Source organism: Diadema setosum, chromosome 9, assembly GCF_964275005.1.
Source record: "Diadema setosum chromosome 9, eeDiaSeto1, whole genome shotgun sequence".
NCBI classification, from domain to species: domain Eukaryota; kingdom Metazoa; phylum Echinodermata; class Echinoidea; order Diadematoida; family Diadematidae; genus Diadema; species Diadema setosum.
In genome coordinates, this window is record NC_092693.1 from 8,880,430 (window position 1) to 8,906,340 (window position 25,911).

The following is a 25,911-nucleotide window of genomic DNA, read 5'->3' on the forward strand; positions in this document are numbered from 1 at the left end:
ATGGAACCAGATAAATGAAAGTGGTTAAGGGCAGAGACATCAAACAACAGTTGCTAAGTTAGGTCCATGTAATGATTCTTATCTTGAAAGATTAACTCAAAGTTTTAAACTTTGATGATTAACTTGCAGTTTTTAACTATGATGCGCATCCACACGGCATCTAATCTCTGAAGAATAAACTTTTGAGAGGAGTCCAACTTAATGATTAGACCACAGAACTGGAAGAAATATACTCTTACAGTGCTCATGATTTATAAACCCGATATATAGAAATGCGCAACACACACTTGACATTAGTCTGGTTTAGAGACCCTTTGCCAACTCTACTCCCTTTTACAAAATGCACCCTCCGCCGCTACAAAGTCGCAGCCTTTGCCAAAGGCAAAAAAAAATAAATAAATAAAAAAAAAAAAAATAACATTCAGCTGAACCTGCTACTTCTTTTGTCGTTAGAGGGCATTAATATTCTGGGAAGGGAAATTAGTATGAGCAGATGGTCTGGAAGCCAGACTAACTGGAGGTGGACTGAAAGCTAAGTGGAATAGGGTCCAATGAGATGTCACATGAGATTACGCTAACTTTTGAGTTGGTTAATTACCATGTCTTACCAATAAGTGGGGACCCACGCTGCTCGTGTATAACGGGTAAGCCCCAAGATGTCCACTAGTTCTAGTCCTCGACTAATCTTCAAGATTGTTAACCTTCCAGTGCATCCACATGGTGCTAAACTACAGGCTATTCATCGAACTTTAAAACTTTGAGCTAATCTTCATGATTAGAAACTCTGTGTGAACTTATCTGTACCTCGTTTAACATGCCACACCTATTGCAAGTGTGTCATGAGAGATTTACAGTCTGCCACTAAAAACTTATCACCGCATCTGACAACTAATATAATTCAAGGTTGACATATGTAATTCTGTGGACTTTGCTAAATATTTTGAACTGCACTATGAATCATAAAGCAGATATTGTATCAGACATTGTATATAGTATACACTGTACAATATATGTAAAGGAAGATGGTACTGTATAATGCAGATGGATTCAATGACAAATTGCTACATCACAAGGTAAAATGATAACAATACAGTCTACAGCTATTGCCATCAGGCCGAATGTATCAGTAGACAAACAGAAGGAAGGACGGAGAGATAGAAAGATTGATAAATTGATGAAAACAGTTCTATCAATATGATGTAAATAGACATCTAGTACCGTTAGTGCACCAGTTTTCAACAGGACCCAGATTTCGACACCCAGCAGATAATTTTTATAAAATTTTATACTCAATACACACGTCTGACTTCAGCAATCAACCAAGTTATCAATCACATTTCTAGTCTTATATAAACACCGTTTGTCACTTGTCATCATAATCTGACGGTAGAATATTTAGGAGAAAAGCAACACAGTGTCAGCAGAAATGTTAATGTCAGCCATTTTTAGGGGTTCAAAACAATATGACGCATTTTGTATACATCGCCGTAAAATTAAATTCACCCGTGCCGGCTATCTTGCTTTAGTATCAGTTTGTTTGCCAAATCTTGATGTTTGATTTCATAATCGTCTTTAGCAATTTCATGGCTGAATTCGTGATAAATGAGCAAACTTGTAGAAAAAGTTGGCTTTGAGAATGTGGCACCAGATTTCGACATTCCCATATCAAGACACGTTATAGAGGAAACAACAAGTTCTTGCGCCAGTATGATTGCTAGTTTGCGTCCACAATGCAGTGTACGCGTACTGTACGCGCCATGTGATTTCTGTGTGATGCGCGCTGTGATTGTGTCAAAAAATGATGCTGGGTTTCGAAATCTGATGCCAGCGACGACGTGACGGAAATCGCTTAGAAATTGAACGCGAGTACATTCAAATGGGAATTCGTTTAAGGCATATTATTATTGGCCTTTGTAGCTCAACTTCATATTGAAATTCTGAGGTAAAAAGGTGCAGTATTGATGGTAAACAAGGAAATGTGCTAAAGTGTCGAAAACCAGTACCCTTACTGTATATCGCAGGTATAGGTGGGGATACAGACAGTATATAGCAGCTTGTTCAATTTTGCTTCTTCCAATTTTGTTTGATTTTTTTTTTTTTTTTTGCTGAGATACATGTAGTAACCTCCATGGCTAGGGAGAGAGAGAGAGAGAGAAAAAAAAAAAAAAAACACCTGAAGGTGTGTGGGGGAGATCTACATAAGGTTTAATCATCAATAAATACAGTGTATCTGTTTCACCATCCCCCCTTAAAGGTCCAGTTTACCTTTGGGAGCAGTGATTTCAAAAATGTTCAAGATATCACATTTGATGCATATGTGTAGGTCTGTTGTGTCATAAAACATCCTACATATGAAATATTTGCAATAAAACCTAAAATATAAGGAGATATCAGGGTTTTTCTCAATAAACCCTAACTGTATACGGTTTAGTCTGGAAACATTTTTATTATAACTATTGTTCACATTTTGTGCATTTAACAACACTTAACATCGATTACACGAATTCAAATTTTGACAGTGGTTGTTTCTATCCCTAACTCACATTTTAGAACTATTTTAAAGCACTAATGCTGGGTTTTTGTTTCATCTGCAAATGGTAAATTATGCCTTTAAAGGTGATGCCTTTCACTGGCATCCCTGATTTAAAGCTGCTAATAGTCATACAGTTTGTTTTCATTCAAGTTGAGCACTGGGAAATAACAACACCCACACTTGCACTTTCACATATATCACAACTGAATTGAACTGAATTGAAGTGGTTCATAGATTTAACAAATATTTATCCTGCAAAACATAGCAGCCAGTGGGCTGAATTGCTGTTTACTTCACAATAATGTCAAATCAAACACTGAACATTCTCAATCGTTATACAAAAACCTTGATTCATATACACATTGCTATATTTACAAGCTAAAACTAAATAACTTTTAAAAATATTTTTCAAAAAATTACAATGGAATGTGAATCTGGTTCCTAATACATTATATAATTAAAACAACAACCAAAAATTGTGTAATCATTCATTCTCATTAATGAACGGACCAAAAGGTACAAAAATTTATAAATCATTTGATCCCAATACTTGCTATCCTGTGTTAACATTTTGGTTAAGAAGATGGAAGTCCAGCATCGAGAGAAAGGAAAACGATGAAAGGAGAGAATATAACTTAATTATATGGAGTCAAAAGGGGCCTGAGCATTCGATCCTAGCAGAATCTTCGTCAGAGGCAAAATGACAAACAAAAGCTCGAAAGCTCAGGCCCCTTTTGACTCCATTCAACTCCATTGGCTCGCCTTTATTGGATAAGCAGTTTTCAGCACCTTTTTTTTGCTACAATAAATAGTTGCATGATATCCCTGCTTTAACAAAATGATAACGTTAAAGAAGTCAAACCTACTACTAGGCCTACGGGATTGAAATAGGCAAGACAACCATTTTAATACATATGTATTGACATGGCGTATCTGCGTAAACACAACAGACATCGTAGCCGGTAGTCTGGGCGCTTGCCTCGATACTCTTTCGCTGGCACATTTCTGCTTTTGCGGCCTTGCGAGGAACGCACAGCACAGCCGCTCCAGATCGAGGCCTACTGGCTAGTTAACCATTGTACAAAATTGAATAATAAGAGACGTGAGAGCTGGGAATAGGTTGACTTCTGGCTCACTACATCTCATTCATTAGTTTTCATGAAAAATAACAGAACAATATGATGAGACTTACCAGTGCACTACTCGTCCCTTTATTCGACCGTCCCAGATCACTGCCTAGCTAGCAGATTGTTGAAAACGTATAGGCCTACTACGCGTACACACCAAAACAACTCGGCCTTGGACTGAACGCAGCTGGCAGTATTGTCCTTTTTTGTTGCTTTTGACTCTTTCGCGTTTTGAAAACTGAAGTAGCGCGAATTATATTGCCAATTTAGCACCCAAAGAGTATACGTACATTGTGGAAATAACACTACTAGTAAGTAATCTCTCTTTATATAAAAAAAAATCATAATAATAAAAAAATAAAATGAAGTAAGGTATTCCAACTTTGGAGGACTACTATTTCATAATTGTCAGCTACGGAGAGCGCAGTATTTGTTATGAGGGAAAAAGAGCTCTTCCTCTTTCCATTGATACCTAGATATGTTGACAATAAATTATTATGTCACGCATAATGACAAACTGCACATTTCCAAGTTTGAGTAGCACAGTAATCTCACTAAATGGATGAGATCAGTCAATGAACGTGGCCAAATAAATAGGCCACCTGTACGAATGCAGGTTTGTGTTTAGGGTTTGTGTTTAGGGTGTGTTTTTTTTCTAACATTTTATGGTCCAAAACCTATTATAATAATGGCCGCCTGTCCAATAACCTGGTCACTCCCCCACAAAGGCCAACCCACGCAGTCCATTTTCTCTGTTCATATTCAACACATACCTACACACGATAACTATCCCTTGGAAAAAGTGAAATTTGTCATTGTTGTCTTTAAAGAACTGGGAAATCCACCCCAAATAAATAACATCAAAACAAAGAGAAAAATATTCCCCTCACATCGACACAAGAAAATTACAAAAATCGGATAAGAAATAAGAAAGATATGACAGTCGTTGGGAAAAAAAAAAACATTTCTTGACCAGTCTTTATATGAGTATTCAAATGAGCAAGTCGACAATGTCATGCTCTCACAATTTTTATTCAATTCATACACAGAAATGACAAAAAATTCATATTTCAGCTGTATTAATAATGAAAAAATAAACTTGCATTAAAACCACCCAAAATAAAAAAAACAAACAAAAACAAATGTTAATTCTGATATATCTTGGTATGAGAACATGTTTTTACTTGTATTAGCTAAAAATAACAATTTTTCCGAATTAAAGCATACATGAAAAGTTTGAGGGTATGACATCACCAACTAGCTCCATTGAATATTCATAAGGACTGCTCAAGAAATGTTTTCCGAAAAAAATGTGAAATTTCAAAATGTCATATCTTCCATATTTCTCATCCGGTTTTTGTTATTTTTGTTGATGCTTCTGTAGGGAATATTTTCCTCTTTCTTTTGAAGTCTATTTATTTTGAGGTGGATTTCCTCTTTAAAGTTGATGTGCTCAGTCACGCATGACATTCGTCAGCAAAATGGATATCAATGGAAAGAGGAAGAGTTCCCCTTTGGGACCGACATTGCACTCTCCATAGCTGACAATTATGAGATATAGTAACCCTCTAAATTTGGATTCTTTTTTTTTTTAATCCCATGAGATCAGTGGTAAATACCACCACCACCACAACAACAATAACTAAAAAGACATGCAGGCTACATTCAGCCGTAAGCTAAAATCGTACATCAGTATTCAGCCCCATGACGGGGAGGGGGATATTCGAATGATCAGCCCACCCCCTGAACATACGCGCACAAAAAGAAGGAAAAATAAACGTGAAAACTTATTTTCAAATCTTCAAATACAACAAAAGCTTTAAGAGGAATGTTGTTGTTCTTTGCATACGGTCTTTACCACTGTGCTTGTAGAATAATGTTGTACATGCTATAATAGTATTCGATGAATATACAAATATGTATTATACATTAATTGGGGGGGGGGGTAGTGGGGGGTTTTGAAATCTCCCACGAGATCCACCCAAACTGTAAAGTCTTTCCACTAAAATTGTCAGAGCACGGCTGGCGCCACGTTTTTTTTTTTGTTTTGTTTTTTTGTTTTGTTTTTTTCAAGCGGGGGGGGGGCAGTTTATAAGTTTCTGGTGCCACTTCCGGCTTTTCATCGTGCTAACGGGCAAAAAAAAAAAAAAAAAAAAAAGAGATGACAATAGAACAGTAAATAAAGGCCCTTAGTGTAACTTTCTGCTGCCACTTCGGGGTTTCTTCAGCTGACAAGCAAAAAAGCACAAAATGCATAACCAAGTTTTTTTTTTTTTTTTTTTTTTTTTTTGGGGGGGGGGATGTGTGGGGGCCTATGTATTCCTATTTATATTATCCACCCCCCCCCCCAAAAAAAAAAGGGGGGGGGGGGGCTGAAGAGTATAATGTCTCCATTATAATTTCTATCATATTTTGATTCAAATAAAATCATCTTTGCCAAAAGGTCGGGATCACAACTTAAAAACGAAGAAATTAACAAACAATTAAGGGAAAGAAAGATTCAGACTCCTTTGGGGTTCGAGCATGGTGCTCACTTTCCACCGCAGATACTATTTCTGAGAAGGTTGTCTGTGTTGTTATTTTTGTCATATTATGTTGGAGGAAAGTGTCTCTCTTCTATCGAATGACGGTTAGATGGAGTGGGTGGTTGGTTTTTATAATACTTTGAGAATTTTCGGCTTCCTTTAGCCTTTGATTTTTCTATTTTTTGAACAAAAATAATCAGCAATCTTTAGTATTATGCCATTTATCAAATTGGCGTTTCAGCTGCATAAAATTATATACGGCCAACTTCCATCCTGGGGAGGGAGGCACAGAACTCGAGTTCTGTGGAGGGAGGACGGTTACTCTTATCTGCCACTCCCGGGCTCCTCCCACAAACCGCCCCCTCGCGAGGGTCTCCCACTTTGGTGACTACCTGTACAAACACAATCATGACAATGCTATCTCGATGATTATTGACTCACGTACAGCATTGGTGGACCTGGAAACGAAAGAACCGTCTGATTTGTCGACTGTGGAGATGATATATGCTGCTGAGAATTCCACACTGTGTTTGATTTTATTTTGTCAGCGTAGTAGAACCGAGGGCTTACACGGTATAGGAAATGTTTTATCACAGTCTAAAAAAAAAAAAAGTAATAATATTTTTTCTTCCTCTTCCAATATCCAAAGTTACATGGCATGTTTCAATTTTATTTTCTCGAACCTTTCAGCCATAAATGCATGTGTAAAGATGATAAGGTGAATAATCTTGCCTATAGTATCATCGCCTCGAAAAAAAAAATCCCATGTGCCTGAACGTAAATTTATTGATGCTTCATTACTTTTTTTTTCTTTTTTTTTTTAAGGTACTGTTTAACCATCGGGAACAGTGAATGAAAAAAAAAAATGTTTGAGATATTACATTAATTCTGATGCATCTGTGTAGGTCAGTTGTATCACACACACACACAAATAATCCCACCATATAAACATTTCACGATAAAGCATAAAATATAAGGTAATATCATAATTTCCCCCACTAAACCGTAACTGTGACGGTTGAGTCCAGAAACGTTTTTATTATGACTATTGTTCACATTTTGTATATTTTGGAGGCTTTAAACTGTCTTAACTGGATAAGACGAATTTCGAAAAGTACGAGGGTCGAGCTTGGTGATCCTATCACGCTGGCGTTCGAGGAGTATACTGACCAGCTTGGCTTTCTGGCTGGCTTTCCAAGCCCAAGATATTGCAATGGCTAACTTAGTTCCCACGCCAAGGTTACCAGCAGGGACCTTTGTTGGTGTGCTTGGAAGGTTAAGTTTATGACTAAGATAGGACCAACTCCTGTACATAATAGAGGCTGGAGACAAAGAAATTAACAATAGGGACTCTAGGGGCAGTGCTGTAGATGCGAGCTGCATATTAAACATCGAGTTGCAGGTTTACAGGTGTATGTAAGACATATGTGTATGTAACAGTATACCAGCTATGTACAAAATTGTCACCATGAGTTATATCACAATACACAAGTTACATTCAGAATACATCTGAGCAATATATACACGAGAAATAGCGATGAAATAGAATGAGAACTCTTATGTCTCTTCACTGCATACTGCTGCAGTGACAATAGTGGTTCGAACTTTTATATTGGTTGTTTTTATCCCTTACTCACATTTTAGAACAATTTTGAAGCACTAAATACAAAGGTGGGTTTTTGTTTCATCTGCAAATGGTAAACAATGCCTTTAACGTAAGGCCAACAAAACAGAAGAAGATATGAAATGGAATTACTGTACGCTTGCAATGACCAATATATATAGTAATGGTTTGAAGGAGGGGATTATGACAAAGTCAAATTATCGACAAGAATTGATAGAAGAATATTATTCACGTGAAAACTGATGTCGCAAGAGTTACGAAGAAATAATTTGTAATGGCTTGAGATTTCATGAGTTTTTTTTTATTTGGTCCCATTTTCATGACACTTTTTTTCTTTGACTTTAAGGTCAACACACACACTTACGCACACACACATGTATACATGTCTGATAATAGTTGGACTACCCTGTTATACCTACAAATTACACACACACGCACACACACACACATACACACTCCAGTATTCATAGTGCGTGGGAGGATTTCGAGAAATATCAAATATTCATATTGTAGTGTGCTTATTTGTACTAGATTTTGGCAATAACCGAGCGTAATGACTGCGAACGATGCTGCAGTTAGTATGCAGTGCAGTTAACGCATCATTGAATCAATGAAGAAATTACAATTAGAAATCAGCTTTTGTGAAATATTTTATTGCAACGGACAATAATGCTAACTTCATGGACAGCATTTCCACAAGCACAATACAAACACGCAATAAACCTAGCCTTGTGCAATGAACTCTCTTAACTTATTATCCATCTCCACAGGCAAATATCCTAGTATGTATTTGATTGCAGTAATGGGGTGAAACCCATGAACTCTAATACCCGAGTAATAATTAAAGATTAGGCAGACTGAGATTTAAAACAGGCAAGTTATAACAATGTATGAGAACAAAAATTCAACTGTTCCATCATTGCAGTTGTAAAATTAACATGTATAAAAGGTACAAATTTGTAGGCGCGGTCAGACTCGCAAAAGATCGAGAAGTTTAAGATCGTGAAGTTTTCGCGATCTTTTGTCGTCCGTTCACACTGGCAGCCAAACTTCTCAATCTCTGGATCAAGGAGTTTGGGTCATAGTGCGCGTGCGCAAGAAAGAGAAAGAGCGCGCCGTCTGATTGCTTTGTTGGTTGTGACGTAACAATGAACACCTGTACAACACAATAGCTAGCCGTGCCCTTCTGAGGCAACGCCCAGAAACAGGTGGTGGGACTGGTCACGTGACAAACTTCGCGCAGTTTCAGTTTCTAGCGTTCACACTGGCAAAAGATCGAGAAGTTTGGCGAGTGCAAATATCCCTAGTTTGAGTGGGAAGTTCACGATCACACTGGCAAAACTTCGAGATCTTAAAGATCAAGATCTTCACTTACTTCTCAATCTTTTGCCAGTGTGACCACGGCTACATACCTTCGTCCGGTCACACTGGCAAAAGATCGAGAAGTTTGGCATAGTTCGGCAAGGGGAAATATCCCCAGATGGAGTGGGAAGTTTCGCGAGAAGTTTCGCGGGAAGTTTGCGCTTGCACAGAAGGGCAAACTTCGAGATCTTACCGATCTTAAACTTCTCGATCTCTTATCAGTCTGACCTGGCCTTATCTTAAAAAACGTACAATCTGAACTGAATGTCTTAAAGTCACCTAGAATAAGATTTACACATTTCTTGAAACTGCGTCAGAGAAAACTAGATTACAAACCTAAATGCCCATATTAAAAAAAGAAAAAGAAAAAAGGATTTGGCAGAACTTCCTCCAGAACCTAATATGCATCATTATATACCTTAGATAATAAGACGTAATCAAAGAATGTACGGTGACGAATAGTGGTTATGATTATCAGTGATATTAAATTCACCATTTTCATCTTCATCATCTCCGTCATCAACAACAAACTTCAGGAAGACGCTTTTTTTTTACAGACATAACAAAGAGGAACATATCTGCTCGCAGATTGAAGATATAAAAGTTGGTATAATATGGTTTTCTTCGAGACAAGTGACGTAACATCACCGTATTATAGACACTGCATTTTAAACTTATCATTGAATAACTAAAATCTCTTCATCAGATTTAAGTAGTGAGTAGTGTGCAATGGTTACCCGATCATATCTTCAGATCGATATCCGCCATTCTAAGTCTTAAATCCTTATGTTTTTTTTTTAATCAGCTTGTTCCTGAATCACCTAGGCTTACAATGATTGCCTTCACCACTGCATTTCAAGATTTTATAGAGTTAAGTACAAATCTTTATTGATGGATTTGTAGTAATTGATCACTGATATTCCGAACGTCTGTGGTGCTCAAAGAATGCAAAATTGTATCCCACATCTTCATCTGTAATACTCTTACAGACCAAGAATATTTACCGATTGTTGAGCACACACGCACGAGCAATCTTATTTTACGCTCATACACTATAATTTTCCCTATTGTATAAACCACGATAATTATGTTTCCTACCATGCTATTAACCCCGGGTGACTAAACGAATACCAGGTATAAAACTCAAAGCAATGCATTTGCCGATGAATAATAGTCGAAATTATATCACAAATAACTCGAGACAATCTCCAAAAGTCGCTTTGTTCTAGTTTTCTTTATGGGGAAAAACTTCGTTGATGAAAGAACGTCACTGTTACAATACACAAAACACATACACAATAAATTATATATATTTACATATTTTAGCTGATGGACGGATTGTAGAGGGGAAATGCATAAAACACTTATTGCATAGCTCAAACCAACACACAATGCGCACTCGAAATCGACATTTAACACCTGTGATACATGTTTACAGACAACATGTAGTCGCGCATTCTCGAGTGCAACTTACATCGAGATATCCTGTTGACAAGCGTTGACGAAGAATCTAAACACCTGTTTAATATCACAGCATGAGTGAAGGCGACATTCTTTCGCCTTCGGCATATAAAAAAAAGGCACCTGGCCTATTGTTCACATAATGAATGCGCAGCATTTCAACTTACGTAATGCAATCATAACAAACTGATGTGAGCCTTAATTTTTATACTACACTGCTCTCAACAAAAGTTAGTTGGGCATTATCATCGTCTTCTTTTTACTCCTCCTGACATAATATTGCTACATCTTGAAGATATTTCTCCCCTGTGACACGCAAAAAAAATATATATATATATGAATCGTATTCATCTTTATGATCACAGCATACCTGCATAATGGCCTGTTTATAAGACAGAATCACAATAATGCATCTTCACCTTTACATTACATTTCCTTAGATCATACACCAGGAGAATGATAATCTACTGCGATATGATGTTAAATGTTATGTTATGGTTGGCTTTGGAAAAATAAAACATATCACATTACAGTTCGCCAATTGCAATCTGTGAATTGCCGCTTGTGCGGAATGTTTGATTTATTTGTTGCTTCAATTCTTAAGATATATATCCAAACGGTAATATCGATATGTAATTCAAATTTTGACTTTTGCTAAAATGCTTTTGTTTTAAGGACCTCTGCCAAAAAGATAACAATAATATTTGTCTTTCGCTGACATCGTTCTTAGAGAACAATAAAAGAACCCAGGCATATATTTCAAATTCCCTGGTCAGGTTTATGAAACTAATGATAAAACCAAATATCAATCATGCAGCACCCTGATGGCAGGTACACAGATAGGTTACGATGTTACACATCACGTCTTAGCGGAAACAGTCCGACGACATGTTGCGACTGTACTGCGGGAAGGTGTCTCGGTAGCGGCTACTGCTCATTGGCGGCGGCGATTGCGGTGGCGATGGGAACAGAGTGGTGCGGTCGAGGCGAGAACGGGAGCGAATAGTTGAGTGGAGGAGAAAAGCACAAGGGGGGGGGGAGAGAAAAAAGAAGGGACCATCATTAGCAAGACTGATCATTTTAGGCATGCACTACATGTGTTTTTACATCGTCAGATTTCTTGTGTATGGGCAGAGGAATTCAATCTAAACCGATAATCTTTATGGTCTACTGCACTTTTCTTTCTTTTTTTTCTTTAAATGGGCACACGACGGGAGCTAAAATATTTCCATTTGGTCTATACAGTCATAAACACTTTCATTGAATGACTTGCTGGGACTTTGCTGAGTATGTTAAATTAATATAATGAACTTTTGTTCATGCGTTTGCCAACTTGTACATAATAAAGTGTGTTTGATTTAATTTGATTTTTTGATGTAGGGCAATTTGTCAATCAGTTGCAATTTGATTTCTCTTTTTCATTTCCATAAAAGCATATACCACATTCTGGAATAATATCTATCGTATTAATACTTTTATTTTCAGCTATGTAATGATTAATGACATGCACACACGAAATAGCGGTACTATGGTTTAGTGGTAGATGGTGGGGGGGGGGGGGCAGGGGTAGGAATAACATTTTGTAGAGGGCGCACTTACTAGATGTTGGCTGGCACTGGTCGCTGTCCGTATTGATCGAGACGGGGCTCCTGCTTGAATGTATACTGGAGAGAATAACAGAAAAGGCGTTGATAGTCATTAGAGAATGAAAAATTGTGCACATGCACGCTGAAAATGTTAGGAAGCTGTGTAAGATTTAGGGATAATTTGCTGCGTTTACTGTTTAACTTCTGTACCTTAGATTGAATACAATCTTTATGGCATTGTAGGAAATTACAACATTATTCCTTTACAGGCACGTTCGAATATGCTTAGACACTATAAAGTTGCTGGGGCAATTCCCATACCACCGCACGCACTCCACAGCTGGCTAAGTGTGATTGAATTTGATAGTGTGTCTTTAGTTACTTTCTTTTGTCGTCCAGTTTATAAGTAAGCTATATAGCTGACAGTTAACTGTACATCAAAAGACAGCACTCGACAGTTGACACTTACCCTCCACGAACCGCTGATGGCGGGCTTCTGATACCTCACAGCGTAACCTGAGAATCTTAGTTCACCTGGAGAAAGAAAAGTAGGAAAAATCATCAATCATCAAGCAAGAACTATGATGATTCTTTTCTGATATATTTATCTGTTTTTAAATTCAAATCACAAAAAGCGATTTTTTAATCTTTTTTTTTAACGAGTCGCTATCAGATTGCTGTCGTATGAAAATAATATAAATGTTGCTTTCCCTGTCTTTAATAAGCTCTCGAAGCAGGCGAGATAACAGCGATTGATAGTTTATTATCATTTCACATGTACAAATGTTTCCTACGAACAATAAATAAATAAATAAATAAGTTTTTACATGTCGACATTTTCCTTCTTGTCAGTCTTCTTCTCTTGGTCTCTAGCATCGCTTTATTGTCATCAAATCCTCAAACAATATTGTGTACCCATTAAATACATAATGTACATTACATATTTGACCTCGAGGACAGGTATGTAAAGTTTTCACAAGTATAAACTTGCACGAAATCTGTATTTTCTTTTTCATGCACTTTCCAATTGAAAAAAAAAATGTACACGATGTATAGAACGGGTTGCATAAACAGTTTAGACATACACTAATCAAATTTATATCTTCACTTTAAACGATTAACCAGACCATAATGTCATCAATTACCTGCGTTTTCTATTTTCGGGAGCTCCTTGATGTCCTTTGCCTTGGCCCAGTCTATTCTTATCGACCTGTGAAAGATAAGAAACAGAATGTCATCTAATTGTAATTTCACCAATTTTTTTTCTCAAACATCAAATCAAACATCATAATATTATCTGTAAGAAATTCAAACATAAGTCTCTGAATTCTCAAAAGTATCAATCTCTTAAAACCAAACTTACGTCGATCATTTGTGTTTTCCATGAAAACGATAGGCGAACAAAATTATAAACTGATAAAACTGACCAAAACACCTTACCTGATCTCATCCTTCATTGACTCCCTCAACGACCTTCCTGTATCTGTGATATTCTGTTGATAAAAAGATATTAGCGAAAGTTAAGAAAGGATGATATCTTCTCTAACTGCGTTGGCAAGGCAGCACAAGTTGTTGTTGTTGTTCTTTGTGTTGTTGTTGTTGTTGTTTTTGTTGTCGTTGTTGTTGTTGTTGTTGTTGTTGTTTTGTGGGTGGTTATTTTTTTTTTTTTTTGGGGGGGGGGGGAATTATCGTTTTATTTTCTCTGCTGCGCCAGGTGACTCCTATACAGTTCATGTGGCTTTTGCTTCCACATCAGGACGTCAGATTTAACGCGAACATTTTAGGTCACCATGGTGATGTATGAAAAAAAAAATAACATCAGCAACGATCTGAAAGGTCACGAATCAATTATTGACAGCGCATAGACAAAATGTCTTCCCTCTCTACACATACATAATGCAAACACATTCAAGCAAAAGTCAAATAAGCAAACAGGTGCATTTCTGGTGGGCACATAAAATCGTTTAATAATTGATGGCATGTACGCGATGAGCAGGTCCACATTGTATAGTCACTGGCTTTGCACACACGGCATTTCGATATTGGTTGTCACGACCACGGAATTTGAATGCTGGTGTTGTCAGGACACAGCCAGCTATTTTTGTACAGTCAGTCTACAGAGAAACGCATAAAATGTGTATACACTGTGTAGATCAGTTTTGTTATTTTGACAACAGGAATGCACAAGTTGATTTTTTTTTTCTTGTCATGGATGATAAAGTGATAAAGTGCGAGACTGGGATATTTACGGGTAACGAGCTAGAACACGTTTGTGTTATCATATCCTGTATGTCCCATTCCCGGAGATTGTGATTGGTGTATAAAAAAAAAAAAATGAAGTTAACCGTCTGTTTCTATTTACATTCTTTTTGTACCTCACCCCCCCCCCCCCCCCCCATCGCAGCAAACATACGGTAACTGAAATTGAATTGGTACATATAGGAGTGCAGAAAAGTACAGAAAATAATGACTGCGCGCCTTCCCAGCATGGCACTCGAGCCGCGGAACACTAATTCATCAATCAAGCATATTTTTTTTTAATCCATAGAAATATGATGGTGACTGGTATCACAAATTCATGAATAACTGCTTGCAAGAATTGGCAATTCCATGCATAATTTGCTTTTTATTAAATATCGCGTTCGATGAAACAGGCAGAGTTCTCTTCGGTTGACGTAATCCTTTTAACTGTGACTGTCGAGCGAAGTTTCTCTTTGTGGGGGATGTCTAGACATACCCCCCAGAGGCTATTTACATACTCATATCCTGTCTACATATCATTCGTTTGTCTACATTTCATGTTGCGCTTCTGACTATCATAGAGTGTTCATGTCTATATTGACGCTGTTATGACACGGGGTACCCCCTGTTTATACCGTTATACTAGCGAAGTGTCCTTGATTGCTTTGAAATCAGTATTGAATGCTTAATGTTTCCCTTACGTCGATATTGTGTGTATAACTTTATACTATTTACATGCACGTACTTAGAGCAAAATAAAGCATTATAATCATGTGTTTCATTTACGCCAAGTATCACAAGTGAACGGACTTGCTGACAATGTTCAGATATTTGCATTCCTCCGGTGTGTACACCAAGACCCACAGTGTGCATTCACTATAGAGTCTATTTAAATTATTTTATACAACTCGTCAAACAACACTTCCATTTACCACGTACACACCGAGGAAAGTAGCATATCAACATGTCGTATATTCTCGGTACCATGGATTTAGTCCCAAATCCTCTCAAAGCACGCTCTACGCGTCAACGTCTGCTGCAGCCTACTCGCGGGATCGTTGCTAAGGTTACGAGACGCGCTACTTCTGGCCCGCTTTTCTCACTTACGAGCGGACGGAAATAGAATACAGGACAGGTTTTGCAGTTTCTGCACTGATAAGCCAGCCACACACTTGACACATGTGGTTGCCTTGGTAACGCTCTCGGCTCTTTGCATTGGCATGGAACGAAATGAGAATGATCTATGTCCATAGTCTAAACACTCGACGACATTTTTTTTTAAACAATAACTTTAGTCTACAACAGATAAATAATGTCATTCTTCATGAAAACCATTGTTGTCGTTCAAGTATTGGGGGAAGTAACATGATGTCATAGTGTGCGCAAGTTAGCAGCAGTTATATTTAGGCATTTGAATGATTTTTCCTGTTTTTCTTGAATATTTTCGATGGATATAATTACAGCTGTATATCTGGTGCAATGATATGATGACATGAAACATCTCATTATTTTTGTCATTAATCTAGATGTCTATAGTAAGATTTTAAGGATCTTATGGTAACAAATGTGTCATTCTGACAGAAGTGTCGTTTGGTGGTTTTCTGAGAAATTCTTTACAGAATGACCGCGATACTTTGTTTTCGATTATGTTTATGTTAGACAGGTACTTTATATGCTTTGCTTCAATATCAACAATGCCTGCGTGGGGCCTATTAAAGACACGGCCATTCTTGGGATAGATTATTCATATCGATATGAACAAAAAAAAAAAAAAAAAAAAAACTGATACACGGATATGCAACTCCGCGTAGGCAACAACATCTCTTTATACCCTTCACTCATGTGCTCCGACGAGCGGGATGACAACCGAGTATAGTGTCGAGACTATGCGTTGCAGGGGGTATTTATTCTGTGCATGTTATCATATAATTTACAGTGCCCCATCACAAATTCATCACTCTGCGTGCATGTCATGGTTCCGTTGTCATCACTTTTCTATGGGTGCCATTTATAGTTGAATCGCTTCAAATGTCCCAAAGCCAACAGTGAGGATAAAAATCAAATGGGATTCTTTTCAACTCATACAGAGTGTGTTTTATCCGGGAAAGTGTCGTTCTATGGCTTATATATAATGCAAATTGCCGCATTTACGGCTTTGATATTGTTGGGAGTCGACATGCACAATTTAGTCTCCCGCAATGCTGGCTGACTGTAACAAAATAAGTGAAATATCTTCTTCTTCCCTTTTTCTATTTGTAGGTCGAATACATCCATTGTCCCCTCATTTTCTCTTTAGGTGCAGACAAAAGCGTTCCGGGTAAGCAGGAGATATCATACTAACGCAGCTTTTGGCAATTTTGCATTAAAAAAAAATCACACAAAACACTTACCGCTCCGTTGTAGATCTTGGCTGATGGCTTGAAATATGTTGCTGTGGCGTTCTGGAAGTCGACTATTATACGAGAGAAAGAAGATAACAACATTGGTATGAAAAAAAAAAATCGATTTCTACAAAATGAAGGCATCGACAATGGTGATACAAAACATTTATTCATTTCCCAAGATTATAATTTTTATGCTTGGATCTTCCTTGTAGGCCTATATACAAAACAACCTAATGTGAAGTATTCAAGCGAGTATGCGACATTTGTGATATCAGTACAATTCCTTTATTTTCCGCACACTGCATAAACCGACTATCACAGGTAACACGAACATGACAAGTTCCCCAAATCTTCAGAATGTTGATATTTTTCTTTGAAAGCACTGGGTCTGTGACAAAAATTTACAAAGCTTGTTATACACATCTAGACAATTTTCATGATTTTGATAAATCTACTATAGGGCCTACTTCCAAGCAATAGACAAACCAACAGTTTGACTACGCCACTGGTTTTACATGAAATGGTACATCGTTTGATCAGGTGTCTAAAGATGTTGTAGTATTAGTCCAGACGTTGGTTTTCTTATTTTGGCCACTAAACCACACAAAGTAATACTTAATGTGCAATCATAATGAACACATCGTAAACATGTTTTCCCCGCAATCTTTATCTGTTTTGATGTATTGAAAACGAAAATAAGCCTGAATAAAACTTTCTTTTCCAAGCCCCTATGACACTTAAAAGTAATATGTTTTTAGCAACTCATGTCTGATCTTTGTCCTTGTAAAACATATATATATATATATATATATATATATATATATATATATATATATATAAAGATGTATTTATAAAGTTATAGTAAACTGTATTTTTGTCTGTTTGTTGTTGTTGACTTGTGGTTTCTACTGGCGTTGCGCTGTGCTACTGACGTTTGAAATGACATTATTATATCTGGTCTGTGTTTATACTCCTATCTGAAATACTCGTGTATTATACAATACAACGTGTTCATTAAACGTTGGTTAAGATAACTTACGTGGTCCGATGACAGTGGTTGTTCGGCAGTGTTCATCAGGCAATCTGTGGGCTGCTGTGTCCATGTCCATCCGCCTGAAAGTTGGGAGAGAGGGGTGGTAGAGACCCTCCTTCGCAGCGGCTAGCTGGACCCTCCTCAGCGTGGGGTAATTTGGCACATAGTAAGGAGCTTCGAGTGCGGCCGGCATCTTCTTTTCCTCGGAAATGATCAAGTTCTCTTGACAAGTTAAATAATTTTCTTGTGGCCAACGCTGGCAAGATTTAGATTTTAGGATGAGGTATGCAACAGGTTGAATTTTCCTTCAGACTTAACGTGGTCAAGCGCAATGACTTGGACTTTGTACACGCTCCGAAGTTAAGAGATAACGTTAAGAACGCTCTGTTTAAGTTCCAAACACTCCACTTGTTGCCGATGCGCTAAGGACTGCCTTGTGCGGTAATCCGCTATTGTGCCCGGAAAGTTTTATTGTTAGGCGCGCAGCCAGGCAAGACCGTCCCCTTGGCAACGCGTATGTCTTGTGCTCAGGGCGCATGCGCGGATGTGGGCACTGTTTAATTTATTTTACAGTCTCATCGCTTAGGATCTCCGCACGACTAATTAAGATGATTGCAGTGGAGGTGTAGCGGGAGAGAACACTGATCTATCCCTACCGCTGCTACACTGCACTTGGTTGAGTTAGCCCATACGAGCGAGAAGGCCATCAACCGGAATAAATAAACTCATCATAGTTACTACAGAGCTGTAAAGCGTCATTTCCGCTTCCCTTAGTATAATTATGTGTGTGTGTGTTTTATTTTATTTTATTTCATTTTTTAAAGACACTGTACAGGTCATAATCGTGAGAAGCTCGGTCGTAAAACCCGACTGCTATCCGATTTATGACGATGGAAGGTGATAAACGTGCAACATAATCATTCATAGCTGATAAGCCCGTCGCGGAAGGCATGATACACGATGAATCTCCCTTTACCGTGGTAGCAGGGTCTCCCCCCCCCCCCCCCCCGGGAAAATGATTAAATTAAAAGCAGACCGTAAGCTTGGAGTGGTGTGTGTCTGTCTCCTAATAGTTGTCCTAGCTTACTGAATGTACTGACAAATCGAAAAAGACAGCAGGCATCCAAACAATGCAAGCATGGTAACAATTTCTATTTCTCTCTCGCTCTCTCCCTCCCCCTCTTTTCTCTTCCCACCCCCCCCCCCCCCCCACTTTCGCTGTCTCTCTTTGTAAACTCAAAATTAACTATGGGAAAGTAATGTATCAAGGATATTCCTTCTTGTGGAAAGAAGAAAAATATTTTTTCTTCTTTAAAAATGTCTTTTTAAAATGTTAGCAAAGAAGAGGAAGAGAAGAAGACAGAGAAAAAAAAAAGAAGACGAAGAAAGATAAAGAATGGTGGTATACAACAACAACAACAACAACAACAAGAAAGCGGATGAAGAACTGTGTGGCACTAAGCTAGGAACCCCTGCCAATTACGCCTATTGATTGCGCCATATCATGAAAATTATATGGTAAAGAAAAAATATAACAGCGGCATTAGTTTCTGTTGCATTCCCTCTTGTTTCTAATTAGAATACGGCCAGCTTGATTCATAATCATTACTATAAAGAAAAATGTTCGCGGCCTGAAACCTCGCGAATGAAGCCGACGGCCTTTTTTTTTTTTTTTTTTTTTTTTTTTTTCGCGGCACAAATTTTCGGGAATTGCCACTAGCATCCAATGCTTGATACTGTAGTGTAGACAAGAAATTTCGAATCTTAGCTTCGCGAAAGTCGCGAAATTAAAATGCACGCGAAAATTTCTGGTTTTACAGTATGCACCCTTTGAGTCAAATTTCTAGGATTTCTTTAGAGTATAAATACGATGTTATAATTCGCTTGATGTGTAATATTCGTATGTATGTTTGCGCGTACAAGTGAGCTCTAATGCACACACAAGTTTATTATTCAATATAATATTATATAACAAATAGTGAAAGAGTGAACTATACTGAATCATACTTTGGAAAAGGAAAATAAACGAAAATGACAATGAGAAATTGTGGAGCGCCATCTCAAGTCCATCACAGGAACATCGTAACGCATCATACACAATCCAGTCATAGTATACATTGATCTTGCTTTTCTTATTCCTTAGCGAAGTTTAGTCTATAATATACGGTCACATCTCAGGGCGGCGACCGGCCGATTTGTAGCCTGCTCGGTCGCCGCTGGAATTTAGGCATCCCAACACAATTTTGGAGAAGTCGATCGAGCTGTAAACCCCCAGCCATGGCCGAACGATGCCATGTCGATTTACCGTCTGCCACAGGTCGAGTTTAGGTAAAAACTTGGCGAAATAGGGGAATAGAGCCCGAGCAGTCACTGAGTAATGCCCTTTACCGGCAAAGCTGGACTATCTCCTACCGGCCACTGGCCGATTTTTAATAAATCGCCCGGAGGCCGACCGGGGATCGGCGGGACATCAACTGGTGTCCTGTACAGGCGTACCCGAGGCAGCCCGCCGCCGGTCTCTGAAATTCGACCTCAGCTATGTGAAAAAACTCCAGAAATTAGGAAATCAAATAGACAGGGAAGAGAACCTAAGATGAAAAAAAAAAAAAAAAAATGTATATCACTCCTAGATTAGACTGTTCCAAACTATCTTTGCTTGCTACTCTATTTTTACCCTAGTTTTCTATTTCCTATTTAATTTTATATTTTCATTATCTCCATTTCTTTTCTTGCATTACTTCTTCATTCAATAGGCCTATAGGTGAACAAAAAATAACAAAACCATTGTACTACTATGTCGACATAATACATGTAACCCCAACATATCAGTTCATCTCATCCACCCAAAAATGCCTATCCCTGTCTTTCCTGTCCCCCATATTGCTAGTCGAGTTCTCTTCTGCGTGGGCTATCTGAGAATGTCAGATAGAAGCTGCAGCTATACCCATTTCTTTTTTTTTTTTCTTTTTTTTTTTTTTCAGGGGGAGAAGTTGGTCGCTTGCCTCTGTCCCTCCCCCTGCCTCTTCCAGATTACCCTTTCTCCTCTTTCCCATCTAGTCCGTTGGGGTCCTTCTGAGTTTTTGTCATTTTATCTCTATATTGTTCCCTAAATCGCTCAACGGCGACCGCTCGATTAAAGGGAGGGTCAGTACTGGGGAGGGTAAAGTATTGGTGGAGATGAGAATTCTTTTTGCGAGATACTAAGAAAACACTTATGATATAGTACAGAGCATACCATTTTAAGAGGAATTCAAAATTTATTTGATGAAAATCGGGTTTGGAATGACTGAAACATCCAAAAACAAAGTAAAACAAAGTGAAACAAAGTAATAAAGTGCGGGTACCACACTTTTTTAGAATCGCTCTTTTTTGGATATCCCAGCCATTTCAAAACCAATGTTCATCAAATAAACGTTGAATTCCTCATAGAATTACATGCTCTTTCATATTTCATAAGAGGTTTCTCATTATTCACCAAAAAAATGTTAGAAACCCGAAATTAGGTCTCAACCAAAACTGTACGATCCCTCTTATTAAGTCGGTGCCCGGGCTGCTGCTGCTCGGACACCGAGCGTATTTTAATCAGCGAGAGAAAACTGGTCGGTTACCGCTGAAATGTTTAACTCCGCGTTAAAATTTCAGCGGCGACCGAGCGATGCCCGAAAAATCAGTAGTGCCCGGTCGGTCACCGGTCGGGAGAGAATGACTCATTAATCTCACCAAAATTTTACTCAGTCGAACTGTTTAATCCCCCCCCCCCACACTTTTTATGGATATGTTACACTTTCTTTTTCTGACTCCCTATACATGTAATTGATTATAACAGTGTATTACAATTGGAAAAACATCCCATATGAGCTCATAAATTTCACAGTTTCCTATGAGTAAAAGCATATTTCTTGTTGATTTGTACTACAGTAGTACATGTATACAACTGTATTAATTAATAATCAACATGTACTTCCATCTTTTTCCTATATTTGCGGCACTGTTAAAACAGCTTATGAGTTTAACTCTTCATGAAACGTAAATCCAACATGTTACATAACTTGGACGTCTCATATAATTTTCCTTTTTCCAGTACTTTCACAAGAGTCATCTGTGTATTGGGTGCACCAATACACACAATCAGCTAATACATCCATGCCAGTTGAGTTCTCAATCCAACATGTGCATAATTTCAATGCTTTCAGTTATGGACATACATAACATAAGTTTATAATGTTCATTTATTATACTGTATACATGTACATTGTATGTCTATAGCATGTTTGTGTGAATGCTAGAAATGTATACACAGTAATGAACACAAGCATTTCACTGGGGATATACAAAGGAATGCATCATTTTATTCGTTTTCAAAAAATGTCCGAAGACAATTTTATAACAGTTCAAATACATCAAATACAGATTTCAATGTAGACACAGTAAAGAAATTGAGATTATAAAAAATAATTATGTTCATGCACTCAATTTATAAATGACAATTACAAAAAAAGAATCAATGCATTGGTTGAAAGAATTGGCTACGAAATCTGAAAAAGATCGCCAGTTGGTGATCACAGATAATGCATAATTTAAATTCTTCAATTTGGTAACACACCCAACTGGATCAAAGGCACATGTATACAATTGATAGTGAATCTTAATGTCAATAAATTTGCAACATGTACAAAAAAAGACAGACCATGAACGACATAAATATAATCCTGCATACACAAGAGATGAACAAAAAGAATAGAAAAGAAAAGATATGTAGTTCTTTGGAAGAGTATTGTCAAGCTCTCTCAGCCAGCCATGCCATGTGACATAAAAATGTCTTTTTATAATGAGCATTTGAACATCTGCACTGGGAAAAAAAAAAATGTCAAAAATTCTCTCCAACTTCAATGAGGATAACACAACTAAGTGGATTTCCTTTAAATGCATTAATCCCCCACCCACTTGCTTCCTCATACAGGTAAGCATTATTTCACACACACGGCTGGTATGAAACAATGTATTTGCAGTTCGTGTCGGCAGTTTCACAACAGTCTGCAAATTCCACACTGTGTCCTACAGCAATTGTACCATGAACGAAACAACATCCATTACCGCTGAACTGTGATGATTTAACATTACTGTACAGTACTGGAAATAACCAGTGAACACTCAAACAAATAACCTTGGGCATTAATTGAAAAAAAAAATAGACAAGGACATGAAGACAAGAAAAATCAAAGCTTGCAGGATGAGAGTATAAACAAAGAACACCACTGACTTTAACAAGCAACAAAATACCGGTATTCATACAAACAAACAACATAAATCAATTGTAATTTTTCTCTGTGACTAGCTTTTCTGTCTTTATTTGCTTCTGTCTTGTATTTGCCCTCCCCCCCCCCCCCCCAAACAAAAAGAAAATGCTTAAAGCTATACAAGTGTCTCCCAAACTTGCACAACCAACATGGATACAGTTTACGTAATAACGCAATCCCGCTCATGTCCGATACCCTAGGGCCAGTTTTGAAATGGTAGAGCCCACGCTGAGCGAGTTATTGGGTGTATTTCTCAATGAAACCATGACGCTAATCCTGCACGTCAATATGCTTACTAATGAATACAATGAGAAACTGTCCTAAATGCGCTACCTGCAACGGAATGCAATTGGAATGATGTTCAGTGCTTGGATGTCACATTTGCAGGAAGAAAAAAACAACAAATTGAAATAAAAATCAGACAAAATGCCCAATTTCCCCAGAAATCTTTTTGAATATTTTAACCATCCCCATTGAAAGATGAGAGTAAGATCAGGGTACTGCAGTTGTCCCCCATCCCCCAACTCCCCTGTAACCAAGGTAACTGTTGCAGGCATTAGAATTGCTGAGCTTTTCACATGCCTGATGCACTTCAGTGTTGAATGTACAGATAGAGTACTGTATATCTTGGCAAAATCGTAAAATGGATCTGAAATAATTCTACAAAATGCATTTCCAACAACGGTAAAAGAATGTCCTTCCTTTACTCTAAAGGCACCATGGATGATAATCACAGAGGACTTTCGGGATGCACTTTTACTTCAAAACTGAAGTCTACAAGCATCCTGTGCAATAATACATGAACAGCTGTAGAGAACCTACAAGATTGAAATCAAACCACATTCATGTAAACAAAAACAATTTACCCAGACAGAGAGAGAGAAAGAGAGAGAAAATATATATATTGTAATGAGGAAGACCACTTGTTGTTGTTTTTTTTCTCTCTCCTCCTGTTATCAAAAAAGTGAGGTAAATTCTGAGTTCCTGCAAACATTGGCAATGCTTCACTCCTGAGCGATATCACAAATGTATCACACTGAAGTTGTGTCTGAATTCAATCAAACGTACACATGCCTGGACTGGCACACAGGGATATTATCGGAACACCAAAAATCCAACACAACCACTACACACAAATCTACGCGGACGCAGCAGCAAACCATGTATGCAGCAGTCTTCTGCAACCAAGGCACTTGTAACGAACTGATATGCCATGCAACATGTGTGCTAAAATTCTTTGACGTAATTATAAAAAAATGATAGTACTGTCGGTGTGGCAGAGTAAGGATTTCGGCAAACCATAACAAGCGCATCTTATATTTTGAGTCAGACACGTCACGGAAGAGACGTAGATGCATACATGGGTGTGCCTGAGGGACAAAAAAAATAATGATAATAATAATAAATTGAATAAAAAATACAATAAAAAATGAATTTGGCTAACAATAATGCTTTGATTCATATACTGAAATGATTGCACCCAGTTTTTCACACAAAAATGATGTTTGAGCAGGCATGTCTGCATTCTTCGGGGTGAAATTTTTTTCGAGAGAGGGCAAACTTGTAATGGGAGCAGTACAACAGACCTCCTGAGCATATTCAGACACTCAGTGGTAAATTCACGGCCATAATAAAGGCAAATCTTAACAAATCTGGCCAAAACAACAACACAAACAACAACCCCCCCCCCCCCCTTTCCCCATCTCCCCTCATCAGGATGCATACAAGAACATTACATTTTGTGCAATATCACAGCATTAAAAAAAACCCAAAGCATGGTGTTCCGGACCAAGATGGGTGTGAAGTGTGTACAAATGGAGAATTACAATTAGGGTGAACACAAACAAAATACAACTCACAGAATTTAGCCAGTAGCCGGCTGAGATATGTCTGGATGCACTAGAGCAACATCCAAACACACACATGAAAAAGACAAAACAAAAACCACCAACAACAAAATAACAGAACAAAAAACACATAGCTAAATGCAAACATATTGACTTTTCTGTCTCTATGATATAAAGAGAATATTGACCAATACTGCTTGATAATCAGAGACTCTTCTGTAACTAATGTACTGGGTCATATGTACAAAGCACCAGTGGTAACATATGAGTACTCATCAATCATATATATGTCCGATGACCTGTTCATCAATTAAATTGTGATGAAGAAAAGAGCACGACTATCTCGCGCATTTCAACGTAGAACATTTGCATTGACAAAAAAATAAATACCATCACAATTTCACTTAGAAGCATTTGTATGAATACATGAAACATAATATAAATTGTGACTATAAATAATCTCTGTACAAATGCATTGAATATCATTCCCACAGCGATCATACACAAAAACCAGAGAGTAAATATTTTAATCTTGAACGACCCGGTGAAACATCCCGCAGAACTGCCAAACTTCACAAGCCTATAAATGTAAGCATTTACACCTACAGCTGGACAAAAATTATTGCTGAATTCTTCTTTATCTGTTGATGACTCATAAAAATACCCCCAAATAAACACATTCTCTCCCACCACTCATGAACTCGGTCAGATTAGGCTCTGAGAATTACTTTGGTATGGCAAACAGCTAGAGGAATGTAACAGATACTTTCTGATTTCGTCTCTCATTTATTAACCCCAGCTGTCTTTCCACTGAAGTCACGATGCACCTTGTTACATGCAACCCATCATCTGTCAGTATTTACGAGCTTTCGGCGAACACTTCCTTTTCAA

The 25,911-nt window shown here is 37.8% G+C and overlaps 1 protein-coding gene across 1 annotated transcript; it reads right to left on the reverse strand.

Annotated features, from left to right (window-relative positions):
* Positions 1-8,441: 8,441 nt before the first annotated feature.
* LOC140232651 (sperm microtubule inner protein 8-like) lies at positions 8,442-18,292 on the reverse strand. Its single transcript, XM_072312754.1, has 7 exons — positions 17,883-18,292; positions 16,850-16,911; positions 13,659-13,711; positions 13,364-13,428; positions 12,688-12,752; positions 12,232-12,296; positions 8,442-11,562 (listed from the first exon to the last, which is right to left on the reverse strand). Exons 1-7 carry the CDS (start codon positions 18,067-18,069, stop codon positions 11,499-11,501), a joined length of 561 nt encoding a protein of 186 aa, XP_072168855.1. The 5' UTR covers positions 18,070-18,292; the 3' UTR covers positions 8,442-11,498.
* Between the last annotated feature and the right edge of the window lie 7,619 nt (positions 18,293-25,911).